The sequence below is a fragment of the Macaca mulatta genome, chromosome 1 (assembly GCF_049350105.2).
Source record: "Macaca mulatta isolate MMU2019108-1 chromosome 1, T2T-MMU8v2.0, whole genome shotgun sequence".
In the NCBI taxonomy this organism is placed as follows: domain Eukaryota; kingdom Metazoa; phylum Chordata; class Mammalia; order Primates; family Cercopithecidae; genus Macaca; species Macaca mulatta.
This window is the reverse complement of record NC_133406.1, coordinates 19749348-19769418: the sequence shown is the minus strand read 5'-3', so window position 1 is coordinate 19769418 and position 20071 is coordinate 19749348. Positions and strand designations below refer to the sequence as shown.

General features: G+C 41.2%; 1 protein-coding gene across 5 annotated transcripts in view; it reads left to right on the top strand.

Annotated features, from left to right (window-relative positions):
- Nucleotides 1-20071, top strand: part of RAB4A (RAB4A, member RAS oncogene family) — a 34248-nt gene that overhangs the window by 8167 nt on the left and 6010 nt on the right. Inside the window, exons 2-6 of one of the 5 annotated variants that reach the window (XM_028826814.2) lie at nt 7531-7611; nt 9730-9844; nt 16404-16466; nt 18079-18195; nt 19551-19646. In XM_028826814.2, coding sequence (XP_028682647.1) covers nt 16454-16466; nt 18079-18195; nt 19551-19646 — 226 coding nt within the window. In that variant the 5' untranslated portion in view covers nt 7531-7611; nt 9730-9844; nt 16404-16453. 5 annotated transcript variants of the gene reach the window in all.

Genomic DNA, 20071 nt, shown 5'->3' with positions numbered 1-20071 from the left:
GACCATTGCTTGGGGAAAAAACTAGGAAGGCAGAGGTCATCTTGTCTGCTGAATATAGCTTAATTTTCTTGAACACTCAAGGTCATCCTTGACTATCAACTGCTGCACAAAATGTGCTGTGCTATTATGGTCACTTTCTAGCTCATGCCCTGCTGTCCCCATCTGCCTTTGTGCCTGTAGTTCACAGTCCTACTTCAGTATATACCTTTGATCTGCTGCAGTTTGGGGCATTAGGTAATAGTGCTGTTTGAAGTGAATGTGAAACAAGTCAGTCAATTCCAAATGAGGTGTCTCCTGTAGAGTTAATCTTTTTTGGCTTTATGTTTGCTATTTCAGTGGGTAGGAGGCCATTTTTTCCTAGTCTTTATTTTGTCTGTGTTCCTGAATGGCTGACATTTGCCCAAGATTGAATTCTAATTATTTGATACCTTTCCTGTCATCTCATTTGACATTTCATGTGGAAAGTTAAAAGCACATTAGTAGGATGTATCTGTTTTAGATTTTCTGCTTTGGGGTGTGGTCTTTCCCTTCAAGCTTAATTCATTCTGTAGGAAACCCTCATCAGGTGAATGTAATTATCATAAACTGAATGAGAAAAATTTATCGTGAGTTTGAGCCCTCAAGTTAACGTTCACTATAATAAACACCAAATCTAATTTAGGTGGACACAATTATTTAACCAATTCACATTTAGTTATCTTATATAACCTACATAGGCATTTTCCCTTCATTAATTACTCTGTAATATGGCTATTCACCTGTTCCTGTTAAGCCTTTCTGTAGTTGTTAAGCACTATACACTTAACATATAAAACATACACTTGGTATGCTATATATATGTCATCCACTGTTAAGCAAGGAAAAAGAAAGAGAAAACCACAGATTAAAAATGCAAAATAAACCCATAAAACTAGTACAGATTCTGCCATATTTTGATATGGAGTCATGATGAGTGAGATCATCATTGCTGCAAACCAGCAAATGTTGAACACTCTGAGAGAACATAATGCCATACATTCCTGCCAGAATGATTTCTGTGAGATCCAGGTAATTCAGCACTAACTGAAACTCCTCCTGAAGTTGGATTCTCATCATCTACCAAGGAATAATTCATCGTCCATATAGTATTATCTGTGTTATCTAAATACATGTATCACCACACAGAAAAAGAATTAATAGACAGTTCAGCTGCTTTTCTGCTACTCCTTCCTTCTGGTATTGTTTCCTTCTTGAATCCTTTGCTAATTCTTCCAGTTTGGGGACTGTGCATAGTAAACTTACAGAGTCATTGTCTGATAATATAATTTTTTTCAGTTAAGCTTTCTATTTTGAGATCATTGTAGATTCATATAGTTGTAAGAAAAAATACGGAGTTCTCATGCACCCTTTTCCTAGTTTTCTCCAATGGGAAAAACTTACAAAATTATTGCAGAATATCACAACTAGGATATTGACGTTGACACAGATCCGGGACACTTCCATCACCACAAAGATCTCTCCTGTTGCCCTTTTATAGGCACAGACTTCCTTCCTATCACCACATTTCCCTTAGCCTTTGGCAACCACGAATCTATTCTCCATTTCTATAGTTTTGTCATTTTAAGAATGTTATATAAATGGAATCTTGCACTTGCAATTTTTTGGGATTGACTTTTTCACTCAGTATAATTCTCTGGAGATACATCCAGGTTATTGCATGTGTTGACAATTTAATCCTTGTTATTGCTGAGTAGCATTCCTTGTTATGAGTGTACCAAAGATTGTCTAACAATTTACCTGTTAAAGAACATCTGGGTTGTTTCCAGTTTGGGGCTATACCAATACAACTGCCATAAACATTCATATACAGGGTTTTATATGACACAAAGTCTTCATTTCTCCGAGATGAATGTCTAGGAGTGCAGTTGCTGAATCATATGGTACTTAAATGTTTAGTTTTATAAGAAACTGCCAACCATCCAGTTAACATTTTACTTAGCGTTAAAATCTCGGGCTATAATGGTGGGTTTGTCTGTCCTTTTAATTCTGTTAGTTTTTGCTTGACATATTTTACAGCCGTTTGGCATATACATGTTCAAGATACCTATATCTTATTGGTGGCTTTACCCTTATGTATTAATAGTTATGTAATGGCCCTTTCTGTCTCTGGTTATTTTCTTTGTTCTGAAGTCTATATGATATTAATACAGCCAGCCCTGTTTTTCTTTGATTAATGTTTGCATGATATATCCTTTTCCATTCTTTCAGCAGTCCATATCATTATAACTGAAGTGAGTTTCTTGTAGATGGTGTATGATTAGGTCATGCTTTTTAAGTCAGTCTTCCAATCTTTGTCATTTAATTGGTGTATTTATTCCTTTTACATTTAATATAATTATTGATATTGTATGACTCAGGTTTGCCATTTTATTTCTCAGTTTTCTTTTCCAGCCTGCCTTGACTGGCCGTTTTTAAAGAATTCTGTTTGATTTACCAAGAGTGTTTTTGAATGTATCTCTGTTCATGGCTGTTTCAGTGGTCACTCTGTCTTACTTTATATATATATAACTTATCATAGTTATATATATATATATATCATAGTTCACTACTTTCATCTTTTTATCCTGTCTTGTTTTAATTGTCTTAAGTATTTCCTTTACATATTTTAGAATCATATAGATAATACTATTTTTCTTAAACAGTTAAACATAATGAAGAAGACTCAAGATAAGAAGGAAAGCCTTATTGTATTTGCCCATATTTTTGCTTTCCGTGTTCTTTCTTCCACTCTGATGTTCCAAGATTCCTTCTTTTATCATTTTCTTCCTGTTCAGAGAAATTCCTTTAGCTGTTCTTTTGCAGGCAGATTTCTTGGTGATAAATTCTGTTAATTTTTTTTTTTAAATCAGAGAATGTCTTCATTTACCCTTTATTCCAGAAAAATAGTTTCACAGGACATAGGGTTCTGGGTTGAAAGGTTTTCTTTCTTTGAGCACTTGAAAAATACAATCACTCTCTTATGGCCTCCCTGGCTTCAGATGACAAATCTGCTGTTATTTGAATTGTATTTCTCTTGTAGATACAGTATCGTTTTTCTCTGGCTACCTTTAAGACTTTTTATTTCTCTTCAGTTTTCAGAAATTTAGTTATGATCTTGTCACAGACTTGTTTGGGTTTATCCTGTTTGGGTTCATTCATCATTTCAAATCTGTAGATTGATATCTCTCACCAAATTTAAGTTTTCAGTGCTATTTCTTGGAGTGCTTTTTTCAGTCACTTGCTCTTTGTCCTCTCCTTCCAGGACTCCAGTGACATGAATGTTAGATCTTTTTTATTGTCACCAGGCCTTTGAGGCTCTGTTTATTTATTTCAGCCTTTTATTCTTTGTTGTTCAGATTGGATACTTTATCATTTTGTCATCTAGTTCACTGATTCTTTCCTGTCACTTCCATTCTGCTGTCAAGCCGATCAACTGAACTTTTATTTTGGTAGTTTTATTTTTCTGTTTTAAAATTTCTGGTTGGTTCTTCTGTGTATCTTCTAGTTCTTTGCTGAGACTTTCTAGTTCTTTGCTGATGATTTCTAATTTTTTCATTTATTTCAAGCATGTTTGTGTTACTTGTTGGAACATTTTTATGATGGCTGCTTTAAAATCTTTGTCAGATAATTCTAACATTTGTCATCTTGATATAGGAATATGTCTGTTACCTTTTTTCTTTCAGTTTGAGGTCTTCCTGGTTCTTGGTATGATGAGTTTTCAACTGAAACCTGGATATTTTTCTATTTTGTTATAGGACTTTAGATCTTTATTTAAGTCTTTTAATTGTCTTCCTGTCTTGGACACTACCTGATCACTGCCATCATGTCTGGATTCTGGAATCTAGAAGTTCAGATTCCCCACTTGCTTCCATTGACACATGAGAGGAATTCATCTTGTTACTGCTGGGTAAGGATTAGAATGTTCTCATCCCCCTTTCCCTGGTGACCTCCACTGACACTATGGCGGGGACACAGAAGAGCTCATTACCCAGCCAGCAGAGATGAAAGCCCTAGCTCCCTACTTGATCTTCTCTGACACCATCTTTATGGGAATATTGATACGCTTGGGTGTAGCCTTGCAAGGGTGGAAGTTTAGGCTCCCCATTCGGCCTTCGTTGGCATGGGTACAGGTTGGACCGTAGTTTTTGCTGTGGTACTTGGCTAGAATAGAGTCATTATTGTGGCAGAGTTTCCTCTCTCTTGCTTGGCTGCCCCTTTTTTGGTCCCATGGCTACAGAGAGCAGGCTTTCGCTAGGACTTTTTTTTGTCTGCATCCATTGGCATTTCTGGGTTGCCAGCTTGTTCTGCTCCAAGCCTAGGATATAAGAGGCAAAAAGAACCCAGGAAACTTCCTTCCAAATCATTCCTTGGGCCCTGAAATCCCTGGTACACTGAAATCTCTGGTACACTGGCCTTCTATTGCTCCACCCTTTCAGAGTCTTTTTTTTTTTTTTTTTTTTTTTTGAGACGGAGTTTCACTCTTGCTGCCCAGGCTGGAGTGCAGTGGCGCAATCTTGCTTCACTGCAACCTCTGCCTCCCAGGTTCAAGCGATTCTCCTGCCTCAGCCTCCTGAGTAGCTGGGATTACAGGTGCTCTCCACCATGCCCGACTAATTTTTTTAAATTTTTAAAAGATTGTTAGTAGAGACAGGGTTTCATTGTGTTGGCCAGGCTGATCTTGAACTCCTGACCTCAGGTGATCTGCCTGTCTCAGCCTCCCAAAGTGTAGGGATTACAGGCATGAGCCACTGCGCCTGGCCTCAGAGTCTTTTCTATTTCTTTTCTAGGGTGGTTTTTGTTTTGTTTTGTTTTGTTTTGTTTTGTTTTGTTTTGAACGGAGTTTTGTTCTGTCTCCCAGGCTGGAGTGCAGTGGCACAATCTCGGCCCATTGCAATCCACCTCCCAGGTTCCAGCGATTCTCCTGCCTCAGCCTTCTGAGTAGCTGGGATTACAGGCACCCATCACCACGCCTGCCTCATTTTTGTACTTTTAGTAGAGACAGGGTTTTGCTGTTGGCCAGGCTGGTCTCGAACTCCTGACTCAGGTGATCCACCTGCCTCAGTCTCCCAAAGTGCTGGGATTACAGGCATGAGCCATCACGCCCATCTTTTTCTAGGGTTTTTAGTTGTTCTTAGTGAGAAAAATAGGAAAAAGTTCTTCTACTCCATTGTCCTGGAAGTGGAAGACCACCTAGGCTTTAAGGGTAATTTTTTTGCACATCAAATGCAACAGTGTTGCCCCTCTTCTCAGCTGTGTGAGGATAGTACCCCGTTGTTTTTGGACCTTTGGAATCAAGATACCTAGTCTCTTTATAAGCCTTTTTTCCTTTCTTTCTTATTGCTTTTACAGTCTTCGTGTTTATTCTGCAGTTTCACAATTACGTATTTATGTGTAGGTTTATCCTTATTTATTCTTCTCATGGTTCAGAGTTATTTTTTATTTGAACAGTCCTTTAATTTTAATTCTATAAAATTCTCAGCCATTATTTCTTTAAATGTAGTCTCTCGGTATACCCTCATTCTCTTATTTTTTTAATTTTAAAATTCCTGTTAGACTCATGTTAGATATTTTCCTCCAATCCTCCATGTCTCTTGAGTTCTTTTATATGTTCTGTCCTCAGCTCTCGGTACAGCCTACTGAAATCTCCAGGTTTTATTCTGATTCACTAATTCTCTCCTCCGTTTTGTCCATTTTACTCTTTTTTTTTTTTGAGACGGAGTCTTGCTCTCTCGCCCAGGCTGGAGTGCAGTGGCCGGATCTCAGCTCACTGCAAGCTCCGCCTCCTGGGTTTACGCCATTCTCCTGCCTCAGCCTCCCGAGTAGCTGGGACCACAGGCGCCCGCCACCTCGCCCGGCTAGTTTTTTTTTTTTTGTATATTTTAGTAGAGACGGGGTTTCACCATGTTAGCCAGGATGGTCTCAATCTCCTGACCTCGTGATCCGCCCGTCTCGGCCTCCCAAAGTGCTGGGATTACAGGCTTGAGCCACCGCGCCTGGCCCCATTTTACTCTTTAACCTATCCATTGAATAAATTAGTTTACAGACAGAGTGCTCTGTCACCCAAGCTGGGGTGTAGTGGTGTGATCCTAACTCGTTGCAGCCTTGAACCCCTGCACTCAGGTGTGTACCCTCCTCAGCCTCGCAAGTAGCTGGGACTACAGGTGCGTGCTACCACACCCAGCTAAGTTTTTTATTTTTATTTTTTTTAGGAACAGAATTTCATATGTTGCCCAGGGTGACCTTGAACTCCTGGGCTCAAGTAGTCCTCCCTCCTTAACCTTCCAAAGTGCTGGTATTACAGTTGTGAGCCAACGCGCTTAGCCTGGAATTTTTTAATGCCAACAAAATTCTAATAACGTTATTTTTAGTTTGATTGCCTGTAACCGTGTGAATATTATGAGAGGTTGAATAGGCTTCATCTCTCAGTGGTGATTAACATAGTTCTTAAGAAACAGGTGACAGAGCTAGGCCAAGCATCAGTAAAGGAACACACTCTTGGAGCTTAATTGAGGAGGAAGTGCTTGGTCTGATCTGGAAAAGAGTGTGGAGGTGACACTTTCAAAGGTACAAACAGGGGAGCCAGGAATACAGAGCAGAGCCTTTGAGACCACAGAAGGAGTCAGGCAGCAGTGGAGATTAGCAGTGGTGGGTCAGGAGCAAGGGTAGGGAGTGGACTTAGCAGCTGAGTGAAATGGGGAGGGAGTTGGTGTTCTGGTGCTCCCGAGCTCCTCAGCTCCTAAGCTATGCAGAACTACGTACGGTTCTTTGATAACACAAAAAACAAAGTGAATTAATATGGGTAATATGAAGTTTACCTATACTACATCATGCTAATTAACAATTTCTCTTTGGAAATCCTTTACTTCCATTTTATAAAAAATAATATCCCAAATTGAATGTATTACTATGTGTAAAGAAGAAATTATTCAGTTTGTCATTGAATCAGACAAATTTCACACTTGAAGTGCTGATCTAAACATGGCTTATGCTGCTAACAAATTACAGATGAGGGAAAAGAAGCAAGACCACATAAATCTGCAAGTGCAGACAAAACTTATTTTTTTCCTCCTTTTCCCTTTTCCCCTGCTTTTTAAAAAGAAGAAAGAAGTAGACTCTTCAAAGTCTACCAGGCTTACTGTTTTGTACAGAAAACACTTGAAATTTCTAAACTAAGTTTGCTGCCAACTGAATATGCATATTTCTTTGAATGGTGGCTAGCAGAGGGACAAGTTTTATTCATTCCAACAGTAGTTTTCAAACTTTCAGCTTGCAAAGTAATTATTCAGAGAGCACAGTTTGGAAAACCACTGACTTTACATGTCAGCCAAATATCTAAAATCCTTAAATGTCAGAAGGTAAGTCAACACGTATATTGTCATTTCACAAGATACTCAGTTACCTCTTTTTCCTGTTATATTAACAACTAAGATACTAAATTTTATGATCATGATCTAAGAAGAAATTCACAGCACCATTTTGAAGTTATTTTCACAGTCTCTTTTTATCTTTCAGATTTTTTGTTTAAGTTCTTGGTTATTGGAAATGCAGGAACTGGCAAATCTTGCTTACTTCATCAGTTTATTGAAAAAAAATGTAAGTGTCATCAAATGGTCATTCTCCCATGCATGTCTTCTGAGAGCCCTCTCTTGCTCAGATTTGTTTACAGTAAAACTTAAACTTTTTTCAGAGGAAAAAAGTAATAGTTTGAAAGTACGTTGAAGGGTTATGTTATTAAACTTTGGGTGATGTGATTTTTTATTAAGTTAGCATTTCAGTTTAACAGTGGTTCAATATATGATTACTTACACTGTACATTTTCCAAATGCTGAGAGATCTTATAGTGATATTGAAGATAGCAAAGGGGTTCTCTGGCAGGAATCCCATTTCCTGACAGAGCGGCCAGAGAAACTCTAGGCATACATTTTGGATAAAATAACAACATTTGGTCCTCATAGTGGGCTTGTATTGTAGTTAAGGCAGTTAAGGCAGTTGCTGTCATCAATTCTGTTTTATAGGCCAGGAACAGACCTCTTGACCACACAGCCCATCTTTTACCATCAACCTTCGCTGTTTTGGTAAGGGAGGTTGAATTTTTTATTTCAAACCATGTGAGACCTTGGAAAGCTGTAGAAGACTGTAGGTTTGAAAGGCCCTTAAAATTTAAAAAAAAAAATGCTTTTATAATAATGGAAAGAATTGTGGAGAAAGACCTGTCTAGTTGGTGGCAGGTGGGTGAAGGCTCAAAAACAGAATGTCTTTTTTAATTAAGTGTATCTTAAGAAAGTATACGTGAGACACTGTAGGTGGTGGGTAAAAAGGAGAAAGAGCCAGTATGGGGTGGCTTGGCGGAAAGCTTTGAAGAATAATAAAATGCTAGAAATTTACTCTGCTACTTCCATTTTCATCAACCAAGAGCTTGTTGGAGCCTGTTTGTTTAGTGACATGGACCCAGTGTGTCTTAGTCACAGAACTGGTCCTTACTGAATTTAGCAAGTGTTCATTCACTGGATAGTTTATTTACAAGTTGCCAAGACTTTGCATGGTATAGTCTTAGAAAAGAATACCCAGAGGGTACTGGGCCAAGTACTCAGCTTATGTAATCATTCTCTCCTCCTCAGAGAACTCCCCTGCATGGTCCTCCCCACAACTCCTCACAACAGTGATGAATGGAAGGTCTCTCTTTGTAACCAGGATGCCCGTGGCCTTTAGCTGTTGTTTTTTGAAGGATTTTACTCTGCATTTTTCCTGGTAGTTTACTCCTAATGGAATTTCCGTACTAGTTCTATACTGTCTGGGCATGAAACAGACTAGCATAGTCACTGTAACCATTTATGCACCTTCTGCCCTGTGAATAATAAATCCAGTTGCCAAGTGGCATCCCTGATCCCTGGAAAAATTAAATTTTGTTCTGCAATTACAAAATACAAACTAGCCAATGGACTGTATAGCCATGATATTCAATTTTAGCTTATCTGTTCATCATCACCGAAATGTTCTTTCATAGGCAGTGTATTCCCGCTGGGTTTAGCAAAATACTTATTTTGCCTCTCTCCTGCCCATTCAAATAGTACTAATTTCTCCAACAAATTCATCCCAAATCATTTCCATAGAACACTACAATTAATAAAAGCTCAAACACCTGTAGATCGCATAGGGTTTTGTTTTGGGCTTTGTTGGAGGGTGTTTTGGGCTTTGTTGGAGGGTGTTTATTCTTTGGTTCAATTTTTTTCCTCCTTTTCCCTTTTCCCCTGCTTTTCCTTCCATTCACTGTTATTTCTTTAGAATATTTAACCATTCAAATACAGTAGTTGAAACTGTCTCCACCTCATTACTTACTGAGTTCCAGACCTGTCACTGGGCGTTACGCCCTTCAGAATGGTACCTGGTACGTCAGCAGTCGCCATCTGTGAGCATCTTCACAGCGCACAATTGCATGTGGTTCGGGTATGGCAGGGCTACCTTCAGGCATAGGTTTTTAAATGTATGATTTGTTTAGGGGTTTTGAGAAAAATCTTTATGTCTGTTGGAGAATAGGGGCTATGTGTATTATCTTTTAAACTAAATGCATCTTCTCAGTGGAATGTTGGAGAAATGAATGGCTAACGTCCATTCCCCATTGGTGTAACTCTTGGTTTTAGTGTCACTTGTTTAAATTTATAAGCCTGTTAATGTTCTAAAATTAAATATGCTGTTCTTGTTTTTCTTTTTTAGTCAAAGATGACTCAAATCATACAATAGGAGTGGAATTTGGTTCAAAGATAATAAATGTTGGTGGTAAATATGTAAAGTTACAAATATGGGATACAGCAGGACAAGAACGATTCAGGTAGCTTTTCTCTAACTTAATAAAAATATTTGAAAATTTGATTTGAAATACTTGATGATATTCTCTCAATATGTAAGGTCTCATCCCCTCCCCAACACACCCCTTCCTTGTCCTAATCTCAGAAACTTCATTTTTGGAAACTTTGCTTGACAAGACAGCTAAAATTCAGGTTAGCTCTGTGCAGCATGGATTACTAAAGAATACAGGAGGATTTCCAGGCAACCGCATTATCATTCGGAGGCTGACCCGTTCTCAGGAGGATGTGACACTGTGTATTGTACAGTATGTTTCTAGATTCACATCAAAGCACAAGCTTGTTTTTCTGTGTTCCTTTTTTAAAGAAGAACTTTTTAAAACCTCTTGTGAGGGTTTGTTTTGTTTTACATTAACTAGAGCATGTTCTGATGTTTGATACACACTCCACAAAATATTCTCTCCACACTTTTATTACAATAGGGTCATAATTGAGGCTCAGAATGACTTCAGCACTGCAAATGAGGTTACATGTTTAGTATTCTGTAACTACTAAAGTAAGAAAATAGATGAATATTTCAGTTGTGTTTTTTGCACAGATGCACAGTCAGAGCAGATAGTTTTATAATTCAGTGAAATCCACCCCATTTGTAAACGTTTCACTTAAAGTTGAGTATATATCTTATATTAAATAATTGAAGTTTGGCCGGGCACAGTGGCTCATGCCTGTAATCCCAGCACTTTGGGAGGCCGAGGTAGACTTCCTCACCTGAGGTCAGGAGTTCAAGACCAGCCTGGCCAACATGGTATAACCCCTTCTCTACTAAAAATAAAAATAATTAGCTGGACGTGGCGGCAGGTGCCTGTAATCCCAGCTACTCTGGAGGCTGAGGCAGGAAAATCGCTTGAACCTGGGAAGTGGAGGTTGCAGTGAGCTGAAATCATGCCATTGTAGTCCAGCCTGGGCAACAAGAACAAAACTCTGTCTCAAAAATTAATTAAGTAATTGAAGTTCAATAATTGCTTCAAAAATACCATAACCACCTTTAATCACCATCATTTTTCTGGAAGCATTGATTAAACACGGTGGATTCAATTAGACATGTATGCCTTTTCCTTCTCAGAACCCCACTGAAATATCTATTAAGTAACTGAAATTGAATTAATACAAAAAGGCCAAGATTGAGAGAGTGCACAATTATGGTTGAGAGATTTCCAAAAAATTTCTTAAAGATAGGAAGTAGATGGTGCTGTGACAGCAGAAGGAGCTCTGCCTTAAGTGCTGTAATGGGGGAAGCCATTTCTTCCTCCGGAGTCCCAGAAAAGGTCAGCATTTGGAAGCATCAGGTTCTACAGGAGGTAGACGTTACAGAGGTTCATGTTTACACACGAAATAAGAGGTTCAGTCTTTTACGTTGAAATGGGGTCTAGACTCAAGGTCATAAGGCCCACCTGAGGGCACGGGGTCAGGCCTGAAAAGAGAGAAATTAAGTGAAAGTGAAAGCCTCTGGCCCCCAACCGCCCCCCCACCGCCCCCTGCCGCCCACCTCTTCCCTGGTCACTGGCAGCCAGGTGTGTATGTCCCACATAGGAGAAAAGAGAAAAGAGCCTTCTCTAGAAAAATGAATAGTCGGAAAGGAAAGACTTGAAGGTACTGTGTTTTGCTTTCCCAGAGAAACAGCCCCATCTCTATCCAGTCATCTGACAGTGAAACCCTCCAAGCCCACCCGCTTCACCCACACATAAAGAGCTGCTTTTAGACTTTTTCATTCCTTGCTCTTAATGATCAGGCAGAAATTTGAAGAAAGTTTCTACAGCAAAAGAAAGAGCTCAAAGTAAAGAAGCTAGAACTTTCAGGGAATAAGAAAATCACACTAAAACCACAGTATCCTCAGAAAGAAGAGCAGAGATTGCATTGAAGTAAGTAATAGAAACAAAGTCATACTTAAAAAGAGCAATCAGAATAATAAGTAAACTCATGGTGAAAAATGGGAGAGATGACGTAAAGAATCATTCAGAATTAATCCAGAAGATGCAATGCCTGACTATTAGGAGTTCCAGAAGAGAGAAGAGCAGAGGAAACAATAGAAGAAAACGTTTCACTGAAGGAATGAGATTCCAGATTAATTGGCCCACCTAAAATCAAACATAGTAAGGAAAAAGTCCAGACCAGAGCATGTCATGTGAAATTTCAGAACACCAGAGATGAAGTAAAGGAGACCAAAAAGGTTCCAAGAGGGAAAAAGCAGCCACATATACAGTGTGAGAAATGGAATTGCTTTGAACCCTGCCACAGCAACATTGGAGGCTAAAAGAAATGGAAGTATTGCCTTCAAAACTCAGGGTGAAATAATTCTTCAACCTAAAATTCTAAACTTAGCCAAACTGTAACTGTGCGAGTAAAGGCTGAATACCAACAGATGTGCAAGAATGAGCAGGAAGCCAAGATTATCTTTCTTAGAGACTTCTTAGAAATGTACTTTCTTAGAAAGTTTAGGAGGATATACTTCACCAGGACAAGGGCATGAACCGAGAAAGGGGAAAATGAAGCCAGCAGGAAGATCCAGCTCAGAATGGCACAGGTCTAGAGGGACAGTGAGGGAAGACTAAGATGTGATGGCACTGCCCTTCCAGGAGGACCGGGGGAACAAGTGAGGAGTCTGTAAGTGAGCTCACGACTCTTGTCAGAGCGGGAAGAAACAGCTCTGAAATTCACAGTTTGCTAAACCTTTTGTAGAAGTGAGAAGAAAGAAACTATAAGATCCATGAGTGTAAGGATTTTTGAGTTTTCTGTTTGTTTCCCCTGTGCCCAGAATAGTGTCTAGCACATAGGGGTACAGTATGTGCTCTTTTAATGACTTAATTAAAGGAAACCCAGTTACCAGAAAGAGAACTCGCCTTGCTTGTGGAGAGTAAGGCTCCCAGAGAGGAGTGAGGCAGGAGATACCTGTGTTTAATTTAGAGACTTTTCATAACATTTCACTTTAAAGCTATCCACATGTATTATGTTGGTTAAAATTACTTTTGTAAGAAAATTTAACACCTCAGAGTAGTACTCTTAAATGTGTACATTTGTCTACTTGAATAATTTATATAAGAAACCATTTGTCAAAAGACAGTGTTGTAAAATAAATCCGAAAGTAAAATTTTAAGAAGTAGATGTGATATAGCTTATCTTGAAGAGAACTGTTAGTTCCCTCTTCCTCTAGCAGCTAGGTGCCTGCTGAGCAAGAATAGAAAGGCGCTGCCTCTTAATAGATGTGAAGAAGCGAGGCCTTTCCCCCTGCCCTAGGAGGTTGGGGGGGCGAAGCAAACAGTCCACTCTGCACCTGCACCTGCCACCAGTCCTTAAAGCGTGTGCCTCTCCTGGTAACAGTCTCAAGGCAGAGAGGAAAAGCTTCAAGCTACATGAAGAGTTTGAAGCTTCCTGACTAAGAGCTAAAAAGAACATTTAAAAGTAGCTCTTCTTTTCCAAGTAGCAAAGTAATAATCAGTAAGTTTGTTTGTTTGTTGCAAGCTCCAGGGTTTCCTTGTTCTCCAAGGATAGGCACTGTTCATTTCTGTGGTGTCTTTTTTTTTTTTTCCTGACATCAAGTCTATGGGGTTTTTCTTCACACCAGCCAGTTGGATTCTCTGACACCAACTGGGTGTCCAATACTTCACTTCTGACACTACCCAGAGTTAATGGAGACCCTCCAGGCTAAGGGCTTAGTCTCCTAGACTGCCACCCCCACTTCAGATGCCAGTCACCACTGTAGTGCCCAGGCTTCCTGCACTTCTTGGCCAACTACAGATCTGGCAGTTCCCACGCCCTCCATCCTTCACATCCCTGTCAGGTTGGAGAATTCTTTAGAATGATTCACACAACTCAGGAAAAACATTTTTCCTGGCATTTACTGGTTTGTTAGATAGGTGTCAATTCAGGCACAGCCCAGTGGAGATGCTCAGGAGGACATGGTATGGGGATGGGCCACCCTCCCAGCACCTCCATGCCACCACCAGCCCAGGAACTCTCTGAACCCCATCATTTTGGGTTTTTTGTGGGTTTTTTTTTTTTTTTTTTTTACATAGGCATGATTGATTAAAACATTGTCCATTGATGAGTGACTCAATCTCCATCCAGCTCCTCTTTCCTCCCCAGAGGGCTGAGGTGAGGCTAGAAGTTCCAGCGCTCTCCTCACACGGCGAGGGCTCCCACGGCCACAGCCCCCATCCCAAGGTTCTCTAGCCTGCTCCTCTTCCCACAGTTATCTCCTTGGCTTACAAAAGACACCTTTATCATTAAGAAAATCACAGGGGTTTAGGCCTCTGTGCCAGGAACCTGGGATGAAGACCAAATATGTTTTTTTAAAACTAGGCCACAGTTAAGTTCTGGAAATGTCTGGCTAGCAGTTGTCCAGGCCCTGTGCTAGGGACCGGGGTCCTCTGGTGAGTGAGACAGCAGAGCCCTGCTCCGTGGAGGGGAGGCAGCAGCCAACACAGAGACAGAGCATCCCACCAAGTAGGATGGTGCCACCCAGGAGACAACGCACTGAGATAGACAGAGGGGGTCCACTGGATGGGGGTGCTTGGGGAACATTGCCGAGGAGACTGTTAATGAGACCCAAGGGACAAGGAGAGCCAGCGGTGTGACGAGCCCAGATGGGAGTGGCAGGGGCTGGGAGCAGGGAAGAGAATGGGGCCAAAGGGCCAGGTACAGTGAGGGGTGTGTCCTGTCGTGGGCCTTGATGAGTTGGGCTACTCTGAGAATGGACTGTGGGCCACACGTGGCAGCAGGGACAGCAGCGTAGGCAGACACAGGATCTGTTTAGGAGACCGGACTAGGCAGGTGGAGTGAATGTGGAAGTGGACAGGAGTTGAGGATGAACGTGGAGCTGATTTGCTTTAGAAACAGGGTGGGTAGTGATGCCTCTTGCTAGGCCAGGACGGGCCTGGAGGGTGGAACCAAAAAGAGTTCTGCTGTGCAAATGTTAAGTTTGACATATTTATCAGGCAGTCTCATGGAGATACAGAGGCAGCACTTGGATCTGAGCTGGAGACAAAATTTGAGTCGAATGTTAGGAGAGCCCAGGACCCAGCTCTGGGGAATTGCAGTCCCAGGGCAGATTCAGAAGAATGACCAGAGCCAGAGAAGTGGCTGGTGCACGGGAGGAAGACTAGCGGAGTGCAGGGCGCAGAGGCTGCGCGAGTGAGTGAGCTTCGGGTGCACAGAGGGTGGGGATCTTGACAGGCTTTTGGGGAGTAGCAGAGAGAGATGCCAGGTTGGAGGTGAAGAAGAGGAAGCTGCAGGTAAAGCCAGCTCTTTCAGAAAGTTGGATGTGGGGCCAGGTGTGGTGGCTCACGCCTGTAATCCCAGCACTTTTGAAGGCAGAGGTGGGTGGATCATCTGAGGTCAGGAGTTTGAGACCAGCCTGGCTAACATGGTGAAATCCCGTGGTGGCGGGTGCCTGTAATCCCAGCTACTCAGGAGACTGAGGCAGGAGAATTGCTTGAACCTGGGAGGTGAAGTTGCAGTGAGCTGAGATCGCGCTATTGCGCTATAGCCTGGTGTAACGAGCGAAACTCTGTCTCAAGAAAACAGAGTTGGATGTGGAGAAGAGCAGACAGTGGGACAGTAGCTGAAAAGATTGTGCAGCATATTTCTGTTTTGTGTTTTAAGATGGGCGGTACCAGAGCCAATTTATTTTTGTTTTGCTAATAGGAAAAATCCTGAACTCCTGGCTTTTTTTTTTTTTTCTGTTGCCCAGGCTGGAGCGCAGTGGCATGATCATAGCTCATGATCACCTCGAACTCCTGGGCTCAAGCAGTCCTCCTGCCTCAGCCTCCTGAGTAGCTGGGATTATAGGTGTGCACTGCCATGCCTGGCTAATTTTTTATAAAGACAGGGTCTCTCGTCTTACCCAGGCTGGTCTCAGACTCCTGCTCAAGCAGTCCTCCCTCTTGGGCCTCCTAAAGTGCTGGGATTATAGGTGTCAGGCCACTAATGGGAAAAATCTAGCAAAGAGGGAGAGATTGACAATGTAAGGGAAATCGTGTGACCGAAAGACGCCTTCAACGAAAGATGCCTTCTTGAATGTGAGAGTGGGTATGACATGCTGGCACACTCAGTTTCCCCATGGTGATGGGGCAGGGATGCAGATGGGTGCAGGGCCATGGTGACTATGGATTCCACTGCCCCAAGAGGTGGCGAGAACTGGAAGAGATGGAGAGAGCTGTGCCAGGGAGTGGGGTAGATGAGGAGCCCACAGAGAAGCGAGTGGATTGCTGAGCCCCTTAGTGACCATCTAGGCGGTGGTGCTGGCTTCCGCTTGCAGACAGCTCACCCTGCTAGGAGTTCTCAAAGGAGACATCCATCAGAGAGCTGCATCCGCTTTGAAGGAATCTCCTACTTGTCACGGTGATGTGATTTCAGGCAGAGTAACCCCTCTCACGTATGTTCAGGTGTCTTTGAATCATTTCTCTTTTAAACCGGCGTCTGTCCCTGTGCCGTGGTTTACAGAGCAAGTGTGGGTGTTTTTTCATGGGAAGGTGGGATACGGTAAAGGGTCTCCATTGGTTGAAAGTAAAACCAGTGTAATTCTTCCAGGTCCGTGACGAGAAGTTATTACCGAGGTGCGGCCGGGGCTCTCCTCGTCTATGATATCACCAGGTAATGCCAGCTCCCCGTGGTGAAGGAGGCTGCTCAGTGCCCTGCAGCCCAAAGGCTGGTCTTGGCAAGGTGCCTTCCGTGCAGTGTGTGCTTTGTGTGTCTGGGGACGGTGGTGTGGCTGGCATCCAGGAAGCCCCTTAGCCCTTCCATCTGGGGTCTCAGAGGTCTTTGAACAAGCCCCTACCACTGCTTTCCCATGCAGAGAAATGTATTTGTAAGGTTTTAGGTAGATGAAGCAATCTGTCTTATTGCATTATGTTTCTTGACATGATGCTTGGACACTTTCCTTAAGGTTCACAAAGCTTTATGTACGGTAAGTTATTAGAAGTGAGTTGAGAGAGGGCGAGGACACATTGCTGGGCTGAGATTGCTTGGTTCAAATCCCAGTTGCAGTCACTAGCTGAGTGACCCTCTCGGGCCAGCTGCTTCAGCTGCCTGGGCCTTAGTTTTCTTGTCTGTAAGATGGAGGTAGTAATAATCCCATGATCCTCAGGAGGTCATTGGGAGATTTAAATTAGTTAATGTGAAGCACTTAGATAGTAGCTGTTTGTGACATATGGCAATTTAACTGAAATAAAATAAAAAATTCTGTTCCTCGATTGCACTGGCCACATTTCAGGTCCTCAGTAGCTACACGTGGCTGGTGACTACCATATCAGAACAGATTATAGAACATTCCTATCCATGAGGAAATTCCATTCGACAGCGCTGATCTGAGTAGCACTATCTCAGAAGCGTGTCATCTAAATGGCATCACCTGGGAGCCCTTTCTGGGTAGGAACCTGTCCAGTGAGAGGCTGTCGGTCAGCCGCTTCCCTCCTCCAATCTGTGTCCCTGGAGACAGGCATTCTGAGAGGAAGCAGGCAGTTTCTGGCCCAGCACTTCCTGCACTTGCCCCAGCAGTGAAAGGCTCTGCCTGCTAAAGTGTGAAGTCATCAGTCAGGCTAGCAAAGTGCCATGAGAAGAACTCGGTCCTTAGACACATGAGGGCCAAAAATAGTAAGTCTGAGAGTTGGTTCTGGAGCCAGACAGAGCTGGTCAAGTCCTGGCTTTGCCACTGGCTGCTGTATGACCTAGGGCAACGTAATTAATCTCTCTGGGCCTTGGATTTCTCAGGGAAAAGGAGAATAATGGCAGTCTGTGTCATGGAATCCTTATAAAGAATCAATGTGATAAAGTCCTGTAAAACAAAGTGCTGGCACATTGCAAGGATTCATTAAGTGGCAGCAGTTAGCTATGAAATCTTGCCTACCACAGTCTAATACCTTGCACATGCTAAGAGCTCAGTAGATGTCAAATGAATGAAGGAATATATCTTTCCTTTTGCTCCATGACTGGGCAAACAAAAAATGACAAAATATCTGACTTACTGTCTCATTTTACCAGAAACAAAACGAAACAAACTCTGTGGATATGGTATATGTTTGGTGCATTCACGTTGTCTGAGTTACCTTAAAGGTGTTGGTGCCATTACCCTGAAATGTTGAAAAGCGGTGTGAGTAGTGAGAATGACTGGAAAGAGTTGCTAGTTTTATAAAATACATGTATTATTTTCACAATCTTATATTACGCAGCCGAGAAACCTACAATGCGCTTACTAATTGGTTAACAGATGCCCGAATGCTAGCGAGTCAGAACATTGTGATCATCCTTTGTGGAAACAAGAAGGACCTGGATGCAGATCGTGAAGTTACCTTCTTAGAAGCCTCCAGATTTGCTCAAGAAAATGGCAAGTGACCTTTTACTTCTTACTATTTTTCAAATGGCATATTTGAGGATAAAAGCATTTCTTTGAATTTAAAACATATATTGGAATTTCGAGATCAAACTAGATTTAGGAAATGTGGAATTTCCAATTGTTTTTACTATAAATTAGACCTGTTTAGCATATTGTTAGTGTATTGCATTCTGCCTGCAGAAGTTACTATAATGATAAAAGCAAATGTAGTAACATTATGTAATGACTTTTCAGTCGAAGGTCTTTGAATATTAGAGATCTTGGGCTAAAGTGAAATTTATAACAATAATCTTTAAAGACTCTAACCAAATGATGTCATTATTTTTTAATGTATTTTGAAGGAAATTTGGTGAAGTATTAGCCCAAATAGAAAGGGAAGCAGAAGAAATACTTGGCTTATTGGCTTCATTTGCTAAACTTAAGTCATTTGGTTATAGGTGACTTTGAAACTTTTTTGAATTTCCGTGTAGAATACGTGAAAATGCCACATAAAATTAATGGTTGCTTTATTAATGGATAAGAGAATGATTTTTTAAAAATTCAGACATTTTAAATAACTTTAATTTTTAGAACCAAAGACTATAATATGCTAATATCAATATTTGATTGGACTCTAAGATTCCAAATTATATTGTAACTTTACTAGTTTCTTGCTAAGAAAATAAACATGAGAGAAATCCATACGCCATCATGACAGTTTTTAAAAAACTGTTTAGAAATCAGAAGTTTGGAATGTTAACAAAGATGAAAAGGAATTTAGATGTCATCTAAACTCATTTTTACAAGTGAGGATACAAGAGGCTAGCGAGGCTGTGGTTTGCTGAGAGAGCAAGCAGAACAGGCCTTTCTGCTGAGATGAACAGCCACTCTAGTGGGTAGAAAGAATATTAATTCCTGTACTATCTCTTCATGGGCTGTATGACAAACTGCAGTATAGTCCCCTAAAAAGTGTAAACACTTGTAGGTCATATTTGTGGTGACACTCAGATTGTTTGAAGGAGGACATTGCAACTTTGCCTGAAATCAGTGGCAGGGCCATTTTGGCGAGCCAGCTCCTTCCTGATGGCTGGTCACTCAGCTGGGGAAGCCTGGTGGCTTGCTCAGGCCTTTCACCAGTTGAAGGGCTAGCACAAGATTCCAGTGACTTTTCAGTCCGGTGCTGAAATTCTTCTAACATTTAAAAAACACGTAACGACATATATTGGTTTTATATTGACAGAAATATATGGTTTTAGGTTATAAATTATATTTTGTCTGCTTTTCTAAGAGAATGCTGCACAGACTTTTAGTAAGTGAAAATTATCATCTTCTAAATATGACTTTATTTTGTTTGATGTCCATTTTAGAGCTGATGTTTTTGGAAACAAGTGCACTAACAGGGGAGAATGTAGAAGAGGCTTTTGTACAGTGTGCAAGAAAAATACTTAACAAAATTGAATCAGGTAAAAGCCTTTCCATTAGTCAAATTTTCTTCTGCATATTTTACACTCTAGCTCAGTAGATCACCTTTTAATTAATAGTTTCAGGAGTGGTTTAATAAAGACTATTCTCTCTGTACCTGCCAACCTAAAATCATCACATATGGGTTCAAAGGTCATGTTCTCCTGGCTGAGGTGAAAGCCCTTCCTTATCAGGATGGTTTCCATGGTGATGAAGGTGGATGGGCACACCAACTCAGCTGTGGAGGAGTAGTCAAGGTTTCAGGGAGTGTTTGCATTTAGAATTATAGTATTTCTTGGGTCCTTCACTAAAAGGAGGAAGAATAGGCCTTTGTCCACTCTGTCAACAGCATGCTAATTCTGTTGGACCAGTGGTCATGTGTAAGGGAGTTACAGGTACATGGTGTAGTGTTGATCTTTGCAGATCG